We start from the raw sequence: 23,387 nt of genomic DNA on the forward strand, positions 1-23,387 counted from the left end.
ACTGGCACAGACTGGCAGGCCAAACACTGGCACAGACTGGCAGGGCAAACACTGGCACAGACTGGCAGGGCAAACACTGGAACAGTATGGTAGGGCAAACACTGGCACAGACTGGCAGGGCAAACACTGGCACAGAATGGCAGGGGAAACACTGGCACAGACTGGCAGGGCAAACACTGGCACAGACTGGCAGGGCAAACACTGGAACAGACTGACAGGCCAAACACTGGAACAGTATGGTAGGGCAAACACTGTAGGGCAAACACTGGCACACACTGGCAGGGTAAACACTGGAACAGTATGGTAGGGCAAACACTGGCACAGACTGGCAGGGCAAACACTGGAACAGTATGGTAGGCCAAACACTGGCACAGACTGGCAGAGCAAACACTGGCACATACTGGCAGGCCAAACACTGGAACAGTATGGTAGGGCAAACACTGTAGGGCAAACACTGGCACAGACTGGCAGGGCAAACACTGGAACAGTATGGTAGGGCAAACACTGGCACAGACTGGCAGGGCAAACACTGGAACAGTATGGTAGGCCAAACACTGGCACAGACTGGCAGAGCAAACACTGGCACATACTGGCAGGGCAAACACTGGAACATACTGGCAGGGCAAACACTGGAACAGACTGGCAGGGCAAACACTGGAACAGTATGGTAGGCCAAACACTGGCACAGACTGGCAGGGCAAACACTGGAATAGGCAGGCAGGCCAAACACTGGCACAGGCAGGCAGGCCAAACACTGGCACAGACTGGCAGGCCAAACACTGGCACAGTATGGCAGGCCAAACACTGGCACAGACATGCAAGCCAAACACTGGCACAGTATGGCAAGCAAAACACTAGCACAGTATGGTAGGGCAAACACTGGCACAGTATGGTAGGGCAAACACTGGCACAGTATGGTAGGGCAAACACTGGCACAGTATGGTAGGGCAAACATTGGAACAGTATGGTAGGGCAAACACTGGAACAGCATGGTAGGGCAAACACTGGCACAGTTTGGTAGGGCAAACAATGTCACAGTATGGTAGGGCAAACACTGGCACAGTATGGTAGGGCAAACACTGGAACAGTATGGCAGGGCAAACACTGGAACAGTATGGTAGGCCAAACAGTGGCACAGACTGGCAGAGCAAACACTGGCACATACTGGCAGGGCAAACACTGGAACAGACTGGCAGGGCAAACACTGGAACAGACTGGCAGGGAAAACACTGGAACAGTATGGTAGGGCAAACACTGGCAAAGTATGGTAGGGCAAACACTGGAACAGTATGGTAGGCCAAACACTGGCACAGACTGGCAGGGCAAACACTGGAACAGTATGGTAGGCCAAACACTGGCACAGTATGGCAGGCCAAACACTGGCACAGGCAGGCAGGCCAAACACTGGCACAGACAGGCAGGCCAAACACTGGCACAATATGGCAGGCCAAACACTGGCACAGACTGGCAGGCCAAACACTGGCACAGTATGGCAGGCCAAACACTGGCACAGACTGGCAGGCCAAACACTGGCACAGTATGGCAGGCCAAACACTGGCACAGACATGCAAGCCAAACACTGGCACAGTATGGCAAGCAAAACACTAGCACACTATGGTAGGGCAAACACTGGCACAGTATGGTAGGGCAAACAATGGAACAGTATGGTAGGGCAAACACTGGAACAGTATGGTAGGCCAAACACTGGAACAGTATGGTAGGGCAAACACTGGCACAGTTTGGTAGGGCAAACAATGTCACAGTATGGTAGGGCAAACACTGGCACAGTATGGTAGGGCAAACACTGGAACAGTATGGCAGGCCAAACACTGGAACAGTATGGCAGGCCAAACACTGGCACAGTATGGTAGGGCAAACACTGGCACAGTATGGTAGGGCAAACACTGGCACAGTATGGTAGGGCAAACACTGGCACAGTATGGTAGGGCAAACACTGGCACAGTATGGTAGGGCAAACACTGCCACAGTATGGTAGGGCAAACAATGTCACAGTATGGTAGGGCAAACACTGGCACAGTATGGTAGGGCAAACACTGGCACAGTATGGTAGGGCAAACACTGGCACAGTATGGTAGGGCAAACACTAGAACAGTATGGTAGGCCAAACACTGGCACAGTATGGTAGGGCAAACACTGGCACAGTATGGTAAGGCAAACACTGGAACAGTATGGTAGGCCAAACACTGGCACAGTATGGTAGGGCAAACACTGGCACAGGATGGTAGGGCAAACACTGGCACAGTATGGTAGGGCAAACACTGGCACAGTATGGACAGGCAAACAATGTCACAGTATGGTAAGGCAAACACTGGCACAGTATGGTAGGGCAAACACTGGAACAGACTGGCAGGGCAAACACTGGAACAGTATGGTAGGCCAAACACTGGCACAGACTGGCAGGGCAAACACTGGAACAGTATGTCAGGCCAAACACTGGCACAGACTGGCAGGGCAAACACTGGAACAGTATGGTAGGCCAAACACTGGCACAGACTGGCAGGGCAAACACTGGAACAGTATGGTAGGGCAAACACTGGCACAGACTGGCAGGGCAAACACTGGCACAGAATGGCAGGGGAAACACTGGCACAGACTGGCAGGGCAAACACTGGCACAGACTGGCAGGGCAAACACTGGAACAGACTGACAGGCCAAACACTGGAACAGTATGGTAGGGCAAACACTGTAGGGCAAACACTGGCACACACTGGCAGGGTAAACACTGGAACAGTATGGTAGGGCAAACACTGGCACAGACTGGCAGGGCAAACACTGGAACAGTATGGTAGGCCAAACACTGGCACAGACTGGCAGAGCAAACACTGGCACATACTGGCAGGCCAAACACTGGAACAGTATGGTAGGGCAAACACTGTAGGGCAAACACTGGCACAGACTGGCAGGGCAAACACTGGAACAGTATGGTAGGGCAAACACTGGCACAGACTGGCAGGGCAAACACTGGAACAGTATGGTAGGCCAAACACTGGCACAGACTGGCAGAGCAAACACTGGCACATACTGGCAGGGCAAACACTGGAACATACTGGCAGGGCAAACACTGGAACAGACTGGCAGGGCAAACACTGGAACAGTATGGTAGGCCAAACACTGGCACAGTATGGTAGGGCAAACACTGGCACAGTATGGTAGGGCAAACACTGCCACAGTATGGTAGGGCAAACAATGTCACAGTATGGTAGGGCAAACACTGGCACAGTATGGTAGGGCAAACACTGGCACAGTATGGTAGGGCAAACACTGGCACAGTATGGTAGGGCAAACACTGGAACAGTATGGTAGGCCAAACACTGGCACAGTATGGTAGGGCAAACACTGGCACAGTATGGTAAGGCAAACACTGGAACAGTATGGTAGGCCAAACACTGGCACAGTATGGTAGGGCAAACACTGGCACAGGATGGTAGGGCAAACACTGGCACAGTATGGTAGGGCAAACACTGGCACAGTATGGACGGGCAAACAATGTCACAGTATGGTAAGGCAAACACTGGAACAGTATGGTAGGGCAAACACTGGAACAGACTGGCAGGGCAAACACTGGAACAGTATGGTAGGCCAAACACTGGCACAGACTGGCAGGGCAAACACTGGCAAACACTGGCACATACTGGCAGGGCAAACACTGGAACACTGGCAGGGCAAACACTGGAACATACTGGCAGGGCAAACACTGGAACAGTATGGTAGGCCAAACACTGGCACAGACTGGCAGGGCAAACACTGGAACAGTATGGTAGGCCAAACACTGGCACAGACTGGCAGGGCAAACACTGGAACAGTATGTCAGGCCAAACACTGGCACAGACTGGCAGGGCAAACACACTGGCCACACACTGGCACAGACTGGCAGGGCAAACACTGGAACAGTATGGTAGGCCAAACACTGGCACAGTATGGCAGGCCAAACACTGGCACAGGCAGGCAGGCCAAACACTGGCACAGACAGGCAGGCCAAACACTGGCACAATATGGCAGGCCAAACACTGGCACAGACTGGCAGGCCAAACACTGGCACAGTATGGCAGGTCAAACACTGGCACAGACTGGCAGGCCAAACACTGGCACAGTATGGCAGGCCAAACACTGGCACAGACATGCAAGCCAAACACTGGCACTGGCAAGCAAAACACTAGCACACTATGGTAGGGCAAACACTGGCACTGTAGGGCAAACACTGGCAAACACTGGAACAGTATGGTAGGCCAAACACTGGAACAGTATGGTAGGGCAAACACTGGCACAGTTTGGTAGGGCAAACACTGGCACAGACTGGCAGGGCAAACACTGGAACAGTATGGTAGGGCAAACACTGGAACATGGCAGGCCAAACACTGGAACAGTATGGAGGCAAACACTGGCACAGTACTAGGGCAAACACTGGCACAGTATTGTAGGGCAAACACTGGCACAGTATGGTAGGGCAAACACTGGCACAGTATGGTAGGGCAAACTGCCACAGTATGGTAGGGCAAACAATGTCACAGTATGGTAGGGCAAACACTGGCACAGTATGGTAGGGCAAACACTGGTAGGGCAAACACTGGCACAGACTGGCAGGGCAAACACTGGAACAGTATGGTAGGCCAAACACTGGCACAAACACTGGCACAGACTGGCAGGGCAAACACTGGAACAGTATGTCAGGCCAAACACTGGCACAGACTGGCAGAGCAAACACTGGCACAGTATGGTAGGGCAAACACTGGCACAGTATGGACAGGCAAACAATGTCACAGTATGGTAAGGCAAACACTGGCACAGTATGGTAGGGCAAACACTGGAACAGACTGGCAGGGCAAACACTGGAACAGTATGGTAGGCCAAACACTGGCACAGACTGGCAGGGCAAACACTGGAACAGTATGTCAGGCCAAACACTGGCACAGACTGGCAGGGCAAACACTGGAACAGTATGGTAGGCCAAACACTGGCACAGACTGGCAGGGCAAACACTGGAACAGTATGGTAGGCCAAACACTGGCACAGTATGGCAGGTCAAACACTGGCACAGACAGGCAGGCCAAACACTGGCACAGTATGGTAGGGAAAACACTGGCACAGTATGGTAGGGAAAACACTGGCACAGTATGGTAGGGAAAACACTGGAACAGTATGGTAGGCCAAACACTGGCACAGTATGGTAGGGCAAACACTGGCACAGTATGGTAGGGCAAACACTGGAACAGTATGGCAGGCCAAACACTGGCACAGTATGGCAGGCCAAACACTGCCACAGTATGGTAGGGCAAACAATGTCACAGTATGGTAGGGAAAACACTGGCACAGTATGGTAGGGCAAACACTGGAACAGTATGGCAGGCCAAACAGTGGCAGAGTATGGTAGGGCAAACACTGGCACAGTATGGTAGGGCAAACACTGGAACAGTATGGCAGGCCAAACACTGGCACAGTATGGTAGGGCAAACAATGTCACAGTATGGTAGGGCAAACACTGGCACAGTATGGTAGGGAAAACACTGGCACAGTATGGTAGGGCAAACACTGGAACAGTATGGCAGGCCAAACAATGTCACAGTATGGTAGGCCAAACACTGGCACAGTATGGTAGGGCAAACACTGGAACAGTATGGCAGGCCAAACACTGGAACAGTATGGCAGGCCAAACACTGGCACAGTATGGTAGGGCAAACACTGGCACAGTATGGTAGGGCAAACACTGGCACAGTATGGTAGGGCAAACACTGGAACAGTATGGCAGGCCAAACACTGGCACAGTATGGTAGGGCAAACAATGTCACAGTATGGTAGGGCAAACACTGGCACAGTATGGTAGGGCAAACAATGTCACAGTATGGTAGGTCAAACACTGGCACAGTATGGTAGGGCAAACACTGGCACAGTATGGTAGGTCAAACACTGGCACAGTATGGTAGGCCAAACACTGGAACAGTATCGTAGGCCAAACACTGGCACATTATGGTAGGGCAAACACTGGCACAGTATGGTAGAGCAAACACTGGAACAGTATGGTAGGTCAAACACTGGCACAGTATGGTAGGGCAAACACTGGCACAGTATGGTAGGGCAAACACTGGCACAGTATGGTAGGGCAAACACTGGCACAGTACGGTAGGGCAAACAATGTCACAGTATAGTAGGGCAAACACTGGCACAGTATGGTAGGGCAAACACTGGCACAGTATGGTAGGGCAAACAATGTCACAGACTGGCAGGCCATAGGGAACACACAAGGGTGCATTCCTTTTTTGTACAATCAGTTGTTTTACTTTTTGGCATGTACTGATATTATACTGATGTTGTACTGATATTGATTCTCCCATGCCTTTAGTGAACTTCAAATGCTTGTGGAATTATATTTTGATCCACTGAAAAAGTAACCTGAATGACGTGGACTTAAAAAAGGTCAAGTACATTAGGCTACATGGAGAATATCAAACACCTTTCTGCTCTCATTTTACCTCCCTTTTCAATAATGGATGTCCTCACAGTCACTCTATAATTCATGGCCAAGTGTCTGAAATGGAACATAGCAAGACAGCCAGCCCTGGTCAGAAATAGCCTCTCCTCTCCCCCATATCTTCTCTTCTCCTCCCTTCTCTTTCCGGCCCTCTCAACAGCAATGTCATGAATAACGACATCGCCTTCATTTAGCATCTCTCTCTCTCTCTCTCTCTCTTGCCCCCTCTCTCTCCATTTACTATTATTTCTCTCTCAAATACAATAGTTCCCTCATTTCCTCCCCTCAAAGCCTCTCTCTCTCTCTCTCTCTTTCTCCCTCCCTCCCTCTATAGCTCAGCCTGTCTTAAGAGATTCTGTGTTGACTGTTCTGGCACGGTGTGACTCTGCATGATGGCACAACAGGGGGGGGGGGGGGGCTGCAGATGAAGCAGATCACATCTCCCCTGACTGAACATCCAGTACAGAGCACAGAGCAGGGCAGAATATAGAGCATTGTCCCTTTAAAGGACAATTCCACTCAAAAACAATATTTTGATATTTGTTTCATTAGTTAACTGTTGATACAGTCTCAAATAACAGGGCAGAATAGAACGCTGTCCCTTTAAGTGCAGGGCCAAATAGGCCCCTGTAAGTGCAGGACAGAATAGAGCAATGTCTCTTTAAGTTGGGGATGAATGATGGCACCAAAGTAGGCTATGGCATGGACATAACTTTTGAAGCTACTCTAAACAAGTCCAAACTAATCAGCTGGTCTCAGCAGGCCTGGTACAACCTTTTCTTTCTAGGCTGAGATCCTGTATGTTAAGGAAAGAGCCCAATCTGCCAATAAGCACCAGCAGTACTTAACTTTCCCCCATAGAAATAGAATTAGAACACTATTACTATACAGTTGAAGTCGGAAGTTTACATACACTTAGGTTGGAGTCATTAAAACTCATTTTTCAACCACTCCACAAATGTATTGTTAACAAACTATAGTTATGGCAAGTCGGTTAGGACATCTACTTTGTGCATGACACAAGTGATTTTTCCAACAATTGTTTACAGACAGATTATTTCACTTACAATTCACTGTATCACAATTCCAGTGGGTCAGAAGTTTACATACACTAAGTTGACTGTGCCTTTAAACAGCTTGGAAAATTCCAGAAAATGATGTCATGGCTTTAGAAGCTTCTGATAGGCTAATTGACATAATTTGAGTCAATTGGAGGTGGACCTGTGGATGTATTTCAAGGCCTACCTTCAAACTTGGTGCCTCGTTGCTTGACATCATGGGAAAATCTAAAGAAATCAGCCAAGACCTCAGAAAATAAATTGTTGACCTCCACAAGTCTGGTTCATCCTTGGGAGCAATTTCCAAATGCCTGAAGGTACCATGTTCACCTGTACAAACAATAGTACGCAAGTATAAACACCATGGGACCAAGCAGCCGTCATACCACTCAGGAAGGAGACGCGTTCTGTCTCCTGGAAAAGTGCAAATCAATCCCAGAACAACAGCAAAGGACCTTGTGAAGATGATGGAGGAAACAGGTACACAAGTATCTATATCCACAGTAAAACGAGTCCTATATCGACATAACCTGAAAGGCCGCACAGCAAGGAAGAAGCCACTGCTCCAAAACCGTCATAAAAAAGCCAGACTACGGTTTACAACAGCACATGGGGACAAAGATTGTACTTTTGGAGAAATGTCCTCTGGTCTGATGAAACAAAAATAGAACTGTTTGGCCATAATAACCATTGTTATGTTTGGAGGAAAAAGGGGAGGCAGCATCATGTTGTGGGGGTGCTTTGCTGCAGGAGGGATTGGTGCACTTCACAAAATACTACTATTATTCTGACATTTCACATTCTTAAAATAAAGTGGTGATCCTAACTGACCTAAGAGATGGACTTTTTACTAGGATTAAATGTCAGGAATTGTGAAACTGAGTTTAAATGTCTTTGGCTAAGGTGTATGTCAACTTCCGACTTCAACTGTACATATCTATGCTTGTCCCCATGTGGTGCACTCCCTCTACAAGACAGACTTTCCATGTCTGCCATGTTGTGCCTGCTGTGTGTGAGAGCCCCGCAGTCTCCTGTCTCACCTGCCTCTCTATCAAGGCTCTTACTGTGCCTGCCTGGGAAAGCTTTCAATCTAAGCACTGCTCACTTAACTTAGCTACGCTTCAGCCGGACATCTCTCTCTCTCTCTCTCTCTCTCCTCTCTCTTTCTCTCTCTCTCTCTCTTTCTCTCTCTTTCTCTCTCTCTCTCTCTTCTCTCTCTCTTCTCTCTCTCTCTCTTCTCTCTCTCTCTCTCTCTCTCTCTCTAAGCTCGTGGCATGCTTAAGGGACAGAACAGAAGCCCAGAAAGTTTGGGGAAATGCTAAGACATGTAGCTATGCACTGTGGCAGGCAGGCAGCGTGATCTGAAGCGAGACACGCTAGAAGAGATGAGCTTCACAGAGGGAGTAGTCTTCTTATGTCTACTGGTCAGTTTGGAGTAGAGAGGAGTAGACCAGATGTGCCTGGGCTACAGGTGGTGGTGTGTGTATAGATGTGTGTATGTGGAAAGATAGCTCATAGTATTTCTTGACATAATGGAACATTCTGATGCAATGATTCAAAACATATGTTGATACAGTTACAGTGCACAGAATGTATGGTGTAGTGCAGGCCCCAGCTGGGGTGTCACACTGCTTGTCGTGTGTTTATGCCCTGCACCTGGAGCCTGCCCACCAACCTGCAATAGGAGTTCACCCTCGGGCATCCAGCCATCCACCAATCCCGTTGTCTTGCTGTTGTCATGGTTACCACTGTTGGCCTTCAAACCATTGCAAGCGTGGGTCTTCAGGGCAACTATAGAGTGAGAGAGAAATAGGGAGAGAGAGGTGAAGAGAGAGAGAGAGGGCTTAAGTCTTTGAAATAGTGTTTACAGAGAACTGCTGTGAATGTCAGAGTGCTTTATAACACACAGGCATGACAGGTCCCTAGCTCATTAACAATTCATTAAACACCATCTCTGAACAGGCTCATTCATTATGACTCGCAAACAACAAACGCCATCCACCACCACAAATATGAAACCAATCATATGGCATTGATAATCAAAACTTCAAACAGTTTAAAGGGGGCTTTAAAGGCTGATGTGGGTTCTGCCAGCGTTCCAGGTTTTCCCAGCAGGCATTGCGGAGTGCTTTCTTTAGCCTAGTCTAGCGCATGCTGCTGTCTATTCTGGCTCTCTGTAGCTGTGCTAATGGCTCTGACTGAGCCCATGTTAGTTTGAAGTACTACTGATGTGTTTGCAAACATTCATTATGAGAGGAGGATGATCCATTGAGGCAGACAACATTGGCCTGGACAGAAGGAGGAGAAGACCATGGGGGGATAGGGGGAGGAGAAGACCATGGAGGGGATAGGGGGGAGGAGAAGACCATGGGGGGATAGGGGGAGGAGAAGACCATGGAGGGGATAGGGGGGAGGAGAAGACCATGGGGGGAGAGGGGGAGGAGAAGACCATGGAGGGGATAGGGGGGAGGAGAAGACCATGGAGGGGATAGGGGGGGAGAAGACCATGGAGGGGATAGGGGGAGGAGAAGACCATGGAGGGGATAGGGGGAGGAGAAGACCATGGAGGGGATAGGGGGAGAAAGAGAAGGAGGAGATGTGGGAATGAAAAGAGCTAAAGCCTTACAATAAAACACTGAGAAAGTATTCTGAATTATTAGTATACTGACCATGTGGGGATAGGGGAAGGAGAAGGAGAAGAACATGGAGGGGATAGGGGGGAGGAGAAGACTATGGAGGGGATAGGGGGAGGAGAAGACCATGGAGGGGATAGGGGGAGGAGAAGACCATGGAGGGTATAGGGGGGAGGAGAAGACCATGGAGGGGATAGGGGGGGAGAAGACCATGGAGGGGATAGGGGGGAGGAGAAGACCATGGAGGGGATAGGGGGAGGAGAAGACCATGGAGGGGATAGGGGGAGGAGAAGACCATGGAGGGGATAGGGGGAGAAAGAGAAGGAGGAGATGTGGGAATGAAAAGAGCTAAAGCCTTACAATAAAACACTGAGAAAGTATTCTGAATTATTAGTATACTGAATATGCTTTAGAAAATAGAGAGAGAGATAGAGAGAGAGTAGGAAAGAGAGAGATAGAGAGAAAGAGAGACAGAGAGAGAAAATACAAGAATGAGGGAGTGAGAGAGGAAAGAAAAAACAGAGTAAGAGAGAGAAAACGAAGAGAGGGAGTGAAAGAGAGAAAAGTGAAGGACAGACAGGACAGGGATTTTCTCCACTTGTGTGAGACGTGGAAAAGGCATTAGTGTTGTACGGTGAGAAAAAAGTCACCAACAGGTGTGACATCTCTACAGCACCTCTAAACCTGGAGCATCACTCTGGAGCCTCACTCTGTCCAATGTGTGTGTGTGTGTGTATGCCCATCACTCTGGAGCCTCAGTCTGCCCTCCCTGGAGAACTAACTAGGAGTACTCTACCCACAGTACCCCCTCCACATCCCACATGGTCCACAGTCTGGATCACAGGCTCAAACCAGTGGGGAGGTTGCCTGGCTCTACAATATGGATATACCGTTAAACACCACACACACACATATACAGTAGCTCTAAGAAACACATATTAGAAATCGAAATGAACGTGTCATTTTGGATGTAGGCTACCGCTCAACTGGAGAAAATTAAGTTTGAGTTGTAACACCCAAACACAGAGAGGAGAGGGATTAGACTCTACAGTCTTTCAGCGTGACCCCTGACCTCTGACCCCTATACAACTCCCTGACACCTGAGCAGTGTGTGGACATGATGCTCTAAATGACCAACACACAGGTCTATAGTGATCTGGAGTAGGACTTGATTGAGGGGGCTGGGGGGTGAGGCTAGAGGGGACAATAGAGGGGTCACAAGGTCAACACACCCACCATCCTAGGACTTAGTTGTGGGGGTTAAGTCTATCGCCATCAGGTCAATGTGCTGGAGGTCAGACCCAGACTCAGACCCAGACTCAAACTCAGACTCAGACCCAGACTCAAACTCAGACTCAAACTCAGACCCATATTCAGACTCAGACTCAAACTCAGACTCAGACCCAAACTCACACCCAGACTCATAATCAGACACAGATTCATACTGACACACTAAACCCTTCTGCTTGGCAATGATATAAACTCATCTACTGGGAAGTATCAGTAAAGGAATAGAAATCAGCATTCCTTTTCTGTTTGGTGAAGATAAGTTAAACGTGATAGAAAAAGGTTTCAGCTGTTTAATCCGTTAAAATTCAAAAAAAGGCACTCTAACACAGTTTAATTAATACATGACCAAACAATGTTCCCCTGCTCCTCAATGACAAAGATTTGACTCTGTTTTGGTGGAGACAAATGGAGAAGTTTAAACGTTAAAAGCCAAGGGGAAGCTTTGGAAAGAGATTTCTGCCTCGGTCTACATCGGTCTGTTCCTTCAAAGGCATTGTGGAAGTTCTGTGGCCTCTTTCCCATTGGCTTTAGCTGGATTCCACCAGCGACAGGGCTATAAGGCCGGGCGGCCAGCACGCAACCAATGGTACTTCTCAGGACCCCAACACAGTCTCTGTGACTGGAAGGCAAAAACAGCGATACTAATCGTTTCACCTTGCATGCAGAGATCCCCAGAAACTCCTTGTCCAAACGAGTAATAAATATTTGAAATGATAGAAACTCTCATAGTATTCCGTGAACAGTATTAAAGGGGTTGGGAAATGCGGGTTCACCGTGACTAGAGACGACAGAAATACTCTACTTAACCTTTGAACCTTTTATTACTCAGTGATTCCTTATTGTAAAGTGAGTTGAAGTGTATATTGTAGCCTCTCTGATGAGATTCAGCACTTTGCAGATGTTTTTTAAAGCACTAAAACTGCAAATGAACAAGCACATCTGTAAAGTGGACAACAGATAACGGCTTCAAAGGCAAAACCGCTGATATTGATGTGAGGTTGGTGTTTACGCACAATATCACCAATGACCCTCACAGCATTCCCTGTTTGAAAGGGGATTGGGAAATTCTTCTCTGTTAGGGACAGAACAAGCTAAGGGACATACTACAGTACACTACAGTACAGTATATTACACTACAAGGCAGTACAGTACACGACAGTACATTATACTACACTACACAGGGTCTAGTGCCTGTCTATCTGTCCACTTGGAGTTAAAAACATGCTACCCTCTCTCTCTCTCACACGCCCAACGTTGCTCTCACGAACACGGACCTGTGTCTCATTTCCACAATGAAGCAGTAGAGCAGTAGCGTGTCAGTCTGCCTTCCTCTCTCCTCTCTCTTCCTCTCTCTCCGGCCAACAAGGAAAAGTATTCCTAGTTAGCAGGGCTGTTTCCCCTAGCTACCTGAAATCCAGAGTCAGGCGGCTAGGGAAGCATGTGGAAGAGAGGCTGGACATCAATTGGGGGAAACTGGGCGGTCGGATCATCCTTACAAAACATGAATTGAGACGCTGGTGCAAATAGCGTAGCGGTGGTTTTCTGAAGAAGAAGAAGAAGAAGAAGAAGAGACGGCTCCTTGTTGCTATTCTGGACAGAACAGAGCAGGATTCAGTTAGAACCCTGGCTCATTGAACTCATCTTCATCCCATCTCTTCAACAGAATCAACTCTTTCATTCAACATAGAGATCGACTGGATTCTGGAATGCTCATAATCAACCCAGCACATTCTACGTACAGCCCAGACAAGCGAGAAAATCCACTATAACGTTAGCTATAGCCAGTGCTGGCTTGACGGCAAGCGCCATTACATCACACCTGTCTAAGTGAATGAACAGGGGAGCGATGAGAGATTTCTCTGAGACAGAGTGCAGCGTCGTGGAACCACACAGGCTGCTGCTGTTGAAGGGAGAGCCGGCAGAGGAGAGGCATGTCAGCCATCAAACATTAACACCAGGGCCTATTTGTGCGCCGCGTTACGTGTCGATGACACCACAGCAGCAGCAGATGCCTGTGACACACACACAGCGCCCGGGGCGCCTAGGAAACAGCAATTGCTTTTGACTCCGTAGAACAAGGGGAGTGCCTGCCTGACGCCCGCTTACTGAACACACACACTTCCTGTTGGCATAATGTGGTGGCAGCCAATCAGAATAGGAGCTCCTCAGTGCCAGTGTACAGATGACCAACTCCATCGGTTGCGGGCCACCACCGGCATTCTCTAACCTTCCCTACCTCTGGCTGTGACTTTGTGGCTGAGTGTACTGGGGATAGATGGCTACTGTACTGCATACTTTAAATATATGGCTTTGTGGTTGAGTGCATACCCATGCACTTTTCGTAGCTGTCTACATACCACCACAGACCGAGGCTGGCACTAAAACCGCACTCAAGGAGCTGTATTCCGGCATAAGCAAACACGAAAACGCTCATCCTGAGGTGGCGCTCCTAGTGGCCGGGGACTGTAATGCAGTTTTACCTAATTTCTATCAGCATGTGCAACCAGAGGGAAAAAAAATTCTAGACCACCTTTAATCCACACACAGAGATTAAAGGTGGTACAAAGCTCTCCTTCACCCTCCATTTGGCAAATCTGACCATAACTCTATCCTCCGGATTCCTGCTTATAAGCAAAAATTAAAGCAGGAAGCACTAGTGACTCGGTCTATAAAAAAGTGGTCAGGCAAGCAGATGCTAAACTACAGGACTGTTTTACTAGCACAGACTGGAATATGTTCTGGGATTTTTCCGATGGCTTTGAAGAGTACGCCACATCAGTCACTGGCTTCATCAATAAGTGCATCGAGGATGTCGTCCCCACAGTGACTGTACGTACATACCCCAAACAGAAGCCATGGATTAGAGGCAACATTCACACTGAGCTAAAGGGTAGAGCTGCCGCTTTCAAGGAGCGGGACTCTAACTGGGAAGCTTATAAGAAATCCCGCTATGCCCTCTGACGAACCATCAAACAGACAAAGCGTCAACACAGAACGAAGATCGAATCGTACTATACCAGCTCTGACTCTCGTCGGATGTGGCAGGGCTTACAGACTACAAAGAGAAGCACAGCCGAGAGCTGCCCAGTGACACGAGCATACCAGACGAGCTAAATAACCTCTATGCTTGCAAGTAACACTGAAACATGCATGAGAGCATCAGCTGTTCCAGACGACTGTGTGATCACGCTCTCTGCAGCTGATGTGAGTAAAACCTTTAAACAGGTCAACATTCACAAGGCTTCAGGGCCAGACCGATTACCAGGGCGTGTACTCTGAGCATGCGCTGACCAACTTGCAATTGTCTTCACTGACATTTTCAACCTCTCCCTGTCTGAGTCTGTAATACCAACATGTTTGAAGCAGACCGCCATAGTCCCTGTGACCAAGAACACTAAGGTAACCTGCCTAAATGACTACCGACCCGTAGCACTCACGTCTGTAGCCATGAAATTCTTTGAAAGGCTGGTCATGGCTCAAATCAACACCATTATCCCAGAAACCCTAGACCCACTACAATTTGCATACCACCCTAACAGATCCACAGATTAGGCAATCTCTATTGCACTCCACACTGTCCTTTCCACACCTGGACAAAAGTAACACCTATGTGAGAATGCTATTCATTGACTACATCTCAGCGTTCAACACAATAGTGCCCTCAAAGCTCATCACTAACTAAGGACCCTGGGACTACACACCTCCCTCTGGAACTGGATCCTGGACTTCCTGACGGGCCGCCCCCAGGTGGTAAGGGTAGGTAAGGGTAGGCCACGCTGATCCTCAACACGGGGGCCCCTCGGGGGTGTGTGCTCAGTCCCGTCCTGTACTCCCTGTTCTTTAATTATTTGTTGTTCTTATCTCTTACTGTCTGTACTATTTTAAAGAATGTTACCGTACTAATGTAAACAGCTACTGTCTGTACTATTTTAAAGAATGTTACCGTACTAATGTAAACAGATACTGTCTGTACTATTTTAAAGAATGTTACCGTACTAATGTAAACAGCTACTGTCTGTACTATTTTAAAGAATGTTACCGTACTAATGTAAACAGCTACTGTCTGTACTATTTTAAAGAATGTTACCGTACTAATGTAAACAGCTACTGTCTGTACTATTTTAAAGGTCTGTGAACTACTCTACTAAATAGTGTCACAGATAGGTTTCAACCATGAACACAAATGAATCAATTAACAGTTAGCTCTCATTCTCCTTCTCTGAAACCCTCTTCCCCCTTCTCCCTCTTCCTCCGCCTTCCCACAAATCGCACATCACCAATAGAGTGTGTGTGTGTGTGACATAAACAGTGACCCGTTAAATGTGACAGCTTGTGTTGGGGACACACATGCAACCCTCCAACCCAGACCCCCCCCCCCCCCCGATTCATGAATTATTAATGAAAATTACCCAGAAAGTGTGTGTGTCTGTGTGTCTCTGTTTGTCTGTGTGTGTGTATGTGTGTATGTCTGTGTGTTGAGAGGAAGCAGCTCGAGCTCACACTGGGGAAAGGGGTGGGGATAACACACACACACACACACACACACACACACACACACACAGGGGATGGAGTGAACTGCCCGCCACCACACCATGGGCCAAGAGACACCAATGGGACGTTTGAAATATGTATGTAGCTAATGGCCCAAACGAACAAGGTCAATCCCAGGTGAGTTCCCCAAATCCTCCAGCTAAACCCCATCTCTAACCGTAGGGGAGAGAACATTCAACCTCATCATAGGTTGTTAGCAGTGACGTAGAGGTGACAACATCCTCCTGCTAAACCCCATCTCTAACCGTAGGGGAGAGAACATTCAACCTCATCATAGGTTGTTAGCAGTGACGTAGAGGTGACAAACAAAAAGGTAGGAAAACGCTGATTTCCGTTAATGGAAACTAAAGTAACGCTCCCTATATTTTCAATACATTTATTCCTGCAAAAATTGGGTAAACGCTCTCTCAAAAAACAAAAAAAAAGGTTACCTGCGTTTACCCACCACTACACCACTGGTTGTTAGTGATAGTTCAAGCCCCGAGCACAGGCCTTGACTGTCTAGTTGTAGATTCTGGACACATCTTAAAGCATTACTCCAGGACTGAACGGAAATGGTACAATATTGAGATGGTTCACTCATTAGAGGACTGTTCCATTCATGTTATGTTATGTTTCCCTTCGCCTGTCGGTGAGATGCTGGACCCGGACATATGAGTGCTAATCGTATTTTAGCCTCGTTGATATCTCTGTCATGCTGTGCAGCACAATAACATCGCTGAACACTTTGAATCACATTACATGACCCTATATTTAGCTTGGTAATGAGGAACATTATTAAGATGTGATTAAGGCCATTCTATGCTTATGACGTGATGTGAACTTTTGTATCATTTAAATCAAAACATGAGTAATTATACAGCCAGTATTCCATGCAACAAGGCACATGGATTTCCTGAGTGGCTGAGCAGGTGCAGTAGAGGAGAGAGAGAGAGAGCGATGCTGCCTGGGACACAACACTATACAACGTTACTACAACGCCACAGGCTGGTCCCAGATCTGTTAGTGCTGTCTTGCCAACTGCTACGGTCACTGTCATGCCAAACTTGACCATAGGAGTTGGTTATACAGCACAAACAGATCTGGGACCAGGATACTTTAATGCTGTGCTATGACACCGCACCAGAAAGTTGCTCTACAGGGCTTCCACTTTAGCCTTGGTACCAGTCGTTGTGCTTTGTTGTCATGCCAAACAAGGAGTGGCAAGGAGTGGAATGATAGCACAAACGGACTGGTACCCAGGCTACTTCCACTCTCTATTCTAGCGTGAGATCAGTGCCTCTCTGGGTGGGGAGGATCGACTTAACCGTCTACACACACCAGGGAGGCTTAGGATCAGGAAGTAGAAATAGAACAGGTGTAGCTTAGCACAAACACTCAACACTCACAAACCCTTCCCCACCCAAACCATCCTTTATTTTAGAAAACAGAACCACTGGCATTAATTAATTAATTTACCACTAGCATAAACAACATCTGAAGAGTGCAGTATGTACTGCTCCAACACACACACGCACGCACGCACACACACACACACACGAAGATGATAATAACATGAACTGAAAAGCGATGTAGTGTTACGTAAGCCCTAATCTGCCTGCTCTCGGATCACAGCAGAGCAGATGGCCTATCCTGGAAACAGTGGTGTTTGGATGCCCATAAAGCGCAATCAGGACAACCAAGTGTAAATACAACATTTTACATTCACGTCATTTAGCAGACCGTGTCATCCAGAGCGACTTACAGGAGCAATTAGGGTTAAGTGCCATGCTCAATGGCACATTAACAGATTCAAACCAGCAACCTTTTGGTTACTGGCACAACGCTCTAACCGCTAGAGTACCTGCAGCCAAACACAACTACAATACAACTTAGGCCAGGATTCAATCGGATCACGTTTTGTCTGCTATGCGCCATTTAAAGGTAATTTCCGACTGAGCTGACATATGCAGTGTTTACCGTGAACACGGGAACTTCGCCTTTAAAAGGTGCAGTCGACAAAGCGCGTTCGGACTGAATCCGGGACTAGAACTTTTTTTGAATGGAAAACAATACGAAGGTCACAAATTACAAGATTATGATTTGTTTTCAAAGACGCTCAACATCTGTGTGAAATGCTTTTGTGACTGACTGACTGACTGACTACCCAAGACAATACTGAAAGCTTAAAGAGAGAGGGAGTGCTCCCAGTTGAATAACCTCCACCACACTCGACTGAATAAATCAATCAATGAATCATGATGACACTCAACTGAAAGGAAAGCGCACACATGGCTGAAAGAAATGATCCAGAAAGAAACCTTGAAGAAGCCAGATGTCCTCAGAGACTAATAAAACATGTGTGTTTGGCTTCCTGCCAGATCCCGCTGTCTGTCTGTATAAACAACACTTAAAAAAACAACATATACCGTGAAATGTCCTTGACGCTGTCAACTTGGTTAAAATTAGGATGTTTATTTTATCAAAAGATAGTAGGCCTCCTGAGTGAGAAAATCTGTCATTTGTTTCTCTTTTCCCCCCGGTACTTCTTTGTGATTCCGTCTTTAAAAAGCACACCCCCTTGTTGCAAAGCATTTCCCAATGGGATATTAAAGTATACTATTACATTCTCTTCCTCTTCAAGACTGTCTGAAAGCACTTTGTTCATCTGAGGGTGAGGACAGCTGCACAGCAACAACAGACGGCTAACATGATCACAGTACCACTGTATCATGGTCACAACAAGCAATGCTACTATTGTCGCATAATGCGGCTTTAATCAGCTGATCCGATCAGGACAGGCGAGAAGTGCATATGACACAGTACAGTTGGAGAGGACTATGTAGCTGGCTAAGAGGACTTCTTCCTCTTCCTGGAATACCTGGGATACATTTTGATGCCGCAATGAGCTGTGAATTGGAATACAGTGGTTTGCTGATGACTCTCATTGCCAATGTTATCCGATCCAAGCACATAGCCATGCTGTACCATTCAACCTCCTTGGACTCAATGAATCCCTGGCTGTTCAGGGCTGGCTCCCAAATTACACCCCATAGCTGGATATGGGGGGTAATCTATTTTGGGTGAGCCGGGGGCGATTTCAGCCCCCCCATTGCTTAGCAACTCAACACCATGAGTCTCTCTTCCTGATGTGGGTAACAGAAGGAAGCGGATTCTGAAATGTTAAGACAGAGCTGAGGACATGTTAAGTTAGAACTGCTTTTTAACCTACATGGAAGTGTACAGTTTGGAACACGAGCCTTAAGTGTACATGTTCATACTGTAATAGTAGAACACATACAGTTGAAGCCGGAAGTTGACGTACAACTTAGGTTGGAGTCATTGAAACTCGTTTTTCGACCCCACCGCACATTTCTTGTTAACAAACTATAGTTTTGGCAAGTGGGTTAGGACATCTACTTTGTGCATGACACAAGTCATTTTTCCAACAATTGTTTACTGACAGATTATTTCACCAGAAAATGATGTCATGGCTTTAGAAGCTTCTGTTTGTCATAGTTTGAGTCAATTGGAGGTTTAACTGTGGATGTATTTCAAGGCCTACGTTCAAACCCAGTGCCTCTTTGCTTGACATCATGGGAGAATCAAAAGAAATCAGTCAAGACCTCAGAATTTTTGTAGACCTCCACAAGTCTGGTTCATCCTTGGGAGAAATTTCCAAACACCTGAAGGTGCCACGTTCATCTGTACAAACAATAGTACGCAAGTATAAACACCATGGGACCATGCAGCCGTTATACTGCTCAGGAAGGAGATGTGTTCTGTCTCCTAGAGATGAACGTACTTTGTTGTGAAAAGTGCTAATCAATCCCAAAACAACAGCAAAGGACCCTGTGAAGATGCTGGAGGAAACAGGTACAAAAGTATCTATATCCACAGTAAAACGAGTCCTATATTGACATAACCTGAAAGGCTGCTCAGCAAGGAAGAAGCCACTGCTCCAAAACCGCCATAAAAAAGGTTTGCAACTACACATGGGGACAAAGACCGTACTTCTTGGAGAAATGTCCTCTGGTCTGATGAAACAAAAATATAACTGTTTGGCCACAATGACCATCGTTATGTTTGGAGGAAAAAGGGGGAAGCTTGCAAGCTGAAGAACACCATCCCAACCGTGAAGCACAGGGGTGGCAGCATCATGTTGTGGGGGTGCTTTGCTGCAGGAGGGACTGGTGCACTTACCAAAATAGATGGCACCATGAGTTGGGAAAATTACGTGGATATATTGAAGCAACATCTCAAGACATCAGTCAGGAAGTTAAAGCTTGGTCGCAAATGGGTCTTCCAAATGGACAATGACCCCAAGGATACTTCCAAAGTTGTGGCAAAATGGCTTAAGGACAACAAAGTCAAGGTATTGGAGTGGCCATCACATAGCCCTGACCTCAATCCTATAGAAAATTTGTGGGCAGAACTGAAAAAGCATGTGCGAGCAGGGAGGCCTACAAACCTGACTCAGTTACACCAGCTCTGTCAGGAGGAATTGGCCAAAATTCACCCAATTTATTGTGGGAAGCTTGTGGAAGGCTACCCGAAACGTTTGACCCAAGTTAAACAATTTAAAGCAATGCCACCAATGTACTAATTGAATGTATGTAAACTTCTGACTCACTGGGAATGTGATGAAAGAAAGAAATGTTGAAATATATCATTCTCTCTACTATTATTCTGACATTTCACATTCTTAAAATAAAGTGGTGATTCTAACTGACCTAAAACAGGGAATTTTTACCAGGATTAAATGACAGGAATTGTAATAAACTGAGTTGAAATGTATTTGGCTAAGGTGTATGTAAACTTCCGAATTCAACTGTAACTGTGTTTTCTTATGTGTAAAATGTCACTACGTAGAGTAAGGGAATAGCAGCTCTGAATCCAGCTGAGCCAAACCTCAGCGCTGTGCACCACTCGTCATTAACAACACTTCCTCTTTAACAACAAAACACTTCCAAGAACTGATGCATCGGCAATTCCAGTTCCACTAGGAGTGTCTGACGCTGGATGATGTAGCCTACAGGGCAACAACACACACACGCACACACACACACACACACACACACACACACTGCATGGTGGCCCTGATCCTGTTTGATGTTGCCTACAGGGCGCCAATACTGTAGCTAGCCAACTGGCAGCACTGACATGGGTTCTCACTGTTTCATGGGGTAGCAGAGAGGAGAGTACACACACACACACACACACACACACACACACACACACAAACACACGCGCGCCAGTGGGTGGCCAGAGAGGGCAGGGCAGGCACATTTGGGGTGGCCCCGCTGGGAGAGAGAGGCCCGGGCACTAACCGGACTAATTTATGGATCTCCTGTTTGTCTGCTGGTTTCATTACACACTAATTACAAAAGACAAACATCAATATGCCTCTTGATTAAATAAAGCTGTTTATGCTCTGTAACTGCCTGTAGCAATGACTCCCAACAATGTACAGCATACCACCGTTCTGCCTATGTATCAATTTCAGTCAACTCCATAAGCTCCATAGGCCTACAGTACACCGCGTGGGTTCGGGTTACACCATACGATAGTTGAAAAGCAGAAGAAATGAAATATTGATCATGTGGACAACGCATGAAATGTTTCTGGGAGTAAACACAGTAAACAGAAGGGGAAATAAAGGATCTGATAAACACACAGTGAAAGTGACAGAGACCAGGCGGGAAATAGTCACATAAACGAGTCCATCACTGGGGACGTTGTTCCTCATCCATACCGGACATCTACTCAACGGGTTGTCTGAGGAAGACCCGCAACATTATCAGGGACCCCACACACCCCAGCCACAGACTGTTCACTCCTGTACTGCCTGGCAGACGGCGTCGGAGCATGGGGTCAGGGACAAGCCATCAGACTGCTGAACACTTGATCCGGGACTGACCATTTGTGCTGACTCTGCACACCGTAGCACACATGAACTCACTCACACAGCCTCACATATGCACAACACATGTACACACACACACACACACGCACAAACACAGAGATGTACGTTATTTGACCCTACTACATGTCTGCCAGAAGCAGCTATCTGTCAATGTAAACATTGACGTGACCAATAAGTCCCAGGTAGTAGTGGATCTGTCAGTGTGGATTTGTACAGCCTTCGCTCTCCTTCCCACCGCTTTGCTGGTACGTGTACACACACATAAACACACATAAGCACACACACACACACACACACACACACACACAAACACACACTCAGGCTACACACACATCGCGACTGCTGCTATTAAGACATCTATTTATTAATGCTAAACTGCACAATTTAAACACTTTGCTCTCAATATCCCCCTTCCTGACACCGGTGTAAATATTGTACTGTAAATGTGTTGAATGCCTTCCTTGTATTTATATTATATAGAAAAAAATACGTATACTTTATTATTTTTTATATTCTTGTTGTCACATTATTGAGAGGTGAACCTCCAAACCAGCATTTCATTGTACCGTGTGTACACCATGTGTATCCTGTGGATATGACAAATAAACTTGACTTGAATCTGGGATCCGAGCTTAGAAGGATCTTCGGTGGCCTGGCATTGCTCTGGAGAAGGAGCTTTTAGAAGGAGACTGCATGTCAAATGTGAATTGGTCCAACCATTAAGTCAGCAGCATCTCAGCTGAAAACCAACGCAAACCACAGGCAATAAAGCTCCTGCTTCCAGTCATGATGACCAAATTTTAAAAAAACATTACGTGAACAAAAGTCGGATCATAAGCGGTCAAAAGAACACGCTAGTCCAAATTAATGTCACAAAATGTCATATTACAGTTTTTTTTAAACAACGGTAAGATTTCATTTCAGTAGCATGACGCTTTTGTCACAGCACATTCCCTCTCTATTTCATTTTGTGGAGACTGTTTTCCCTTGAGTTTTTATTGGAGCGAGTAGAGTAGTGGATAGCTATCAGGAGACTGCAATGCCTTGTGACAGCTCGGCAGCAGAGCACTGGAACAGTCCCCACTCCATCAGATTTTAATGAGCGTTAATTGCCACTTAAAGCAGCAAAATGTGTGACTGACACACAATGATGGACGATTCCCTGGCCTTAATAGTGGGTACCGTGGCTGGGACGGGTTCCTGCTCAGATAAGAGAGTCTTTGTCCCAACACTGTCTCTAGTTATTCTACTGTCTCACAAGTCATGGCAGAGGGAGAGAGACAAAGAGGGGAGAGAGACAGAGAGGGGAGAGAGACAGAGAGGGGAGAGAGACAGAGAGGTAGCTGTGACTAGTGCTAACAGGAGGAGAGAGATGGAGAGAGAGAGAGAGAGAGAGAGATAGGGGAGAGAGATAGAGATGTAGCTGTGACTAGTGTTAACAGGAGGAGAGAGAGAGAGAGACAGAG

At 47.1% G+C, this 23,387-nt stretch overlaps 1 protein-coding gene across 1 annotated transcript in view; it reads right to left on the reverse strand.

The window, feature by feature from the left end:
* The window catches only part of LOC139373250 (aryl hydrocarbon receptor-like), a 78,377-nt gene that overhangs the window by 43,345 nt on the left and 11,645 nt on the right, over positions 1–23,387 (reverse strand). The window contains exon 4 of the mRNA XM_071113551.1: positions 9,218–9,333. Coding sequence (XP_070969652.1) covers positions 9,218–9,333 — 116 coding nt within the window. The remainder of the gene's footprint in view (positions 1–9,217; positions 9,334–23,387) is intronic.

This window comes from Oncorhynchus clarkii, chromosome 18 (genome assembly GCF_045791955.1).
Source record: "Oncorhynchus clarkii lewisi isolate Uvic-CL-2024 chromosome 18, UVic_Ocla_1.0, whole genome shotgun sequence".
Lineage (NCBI taxonomy): Eukaryota > Metazoa > Chordata > Actinopteri > Salmoniformes > Salmonidae > Oncorhynchus > Oncorhynchus clarkii.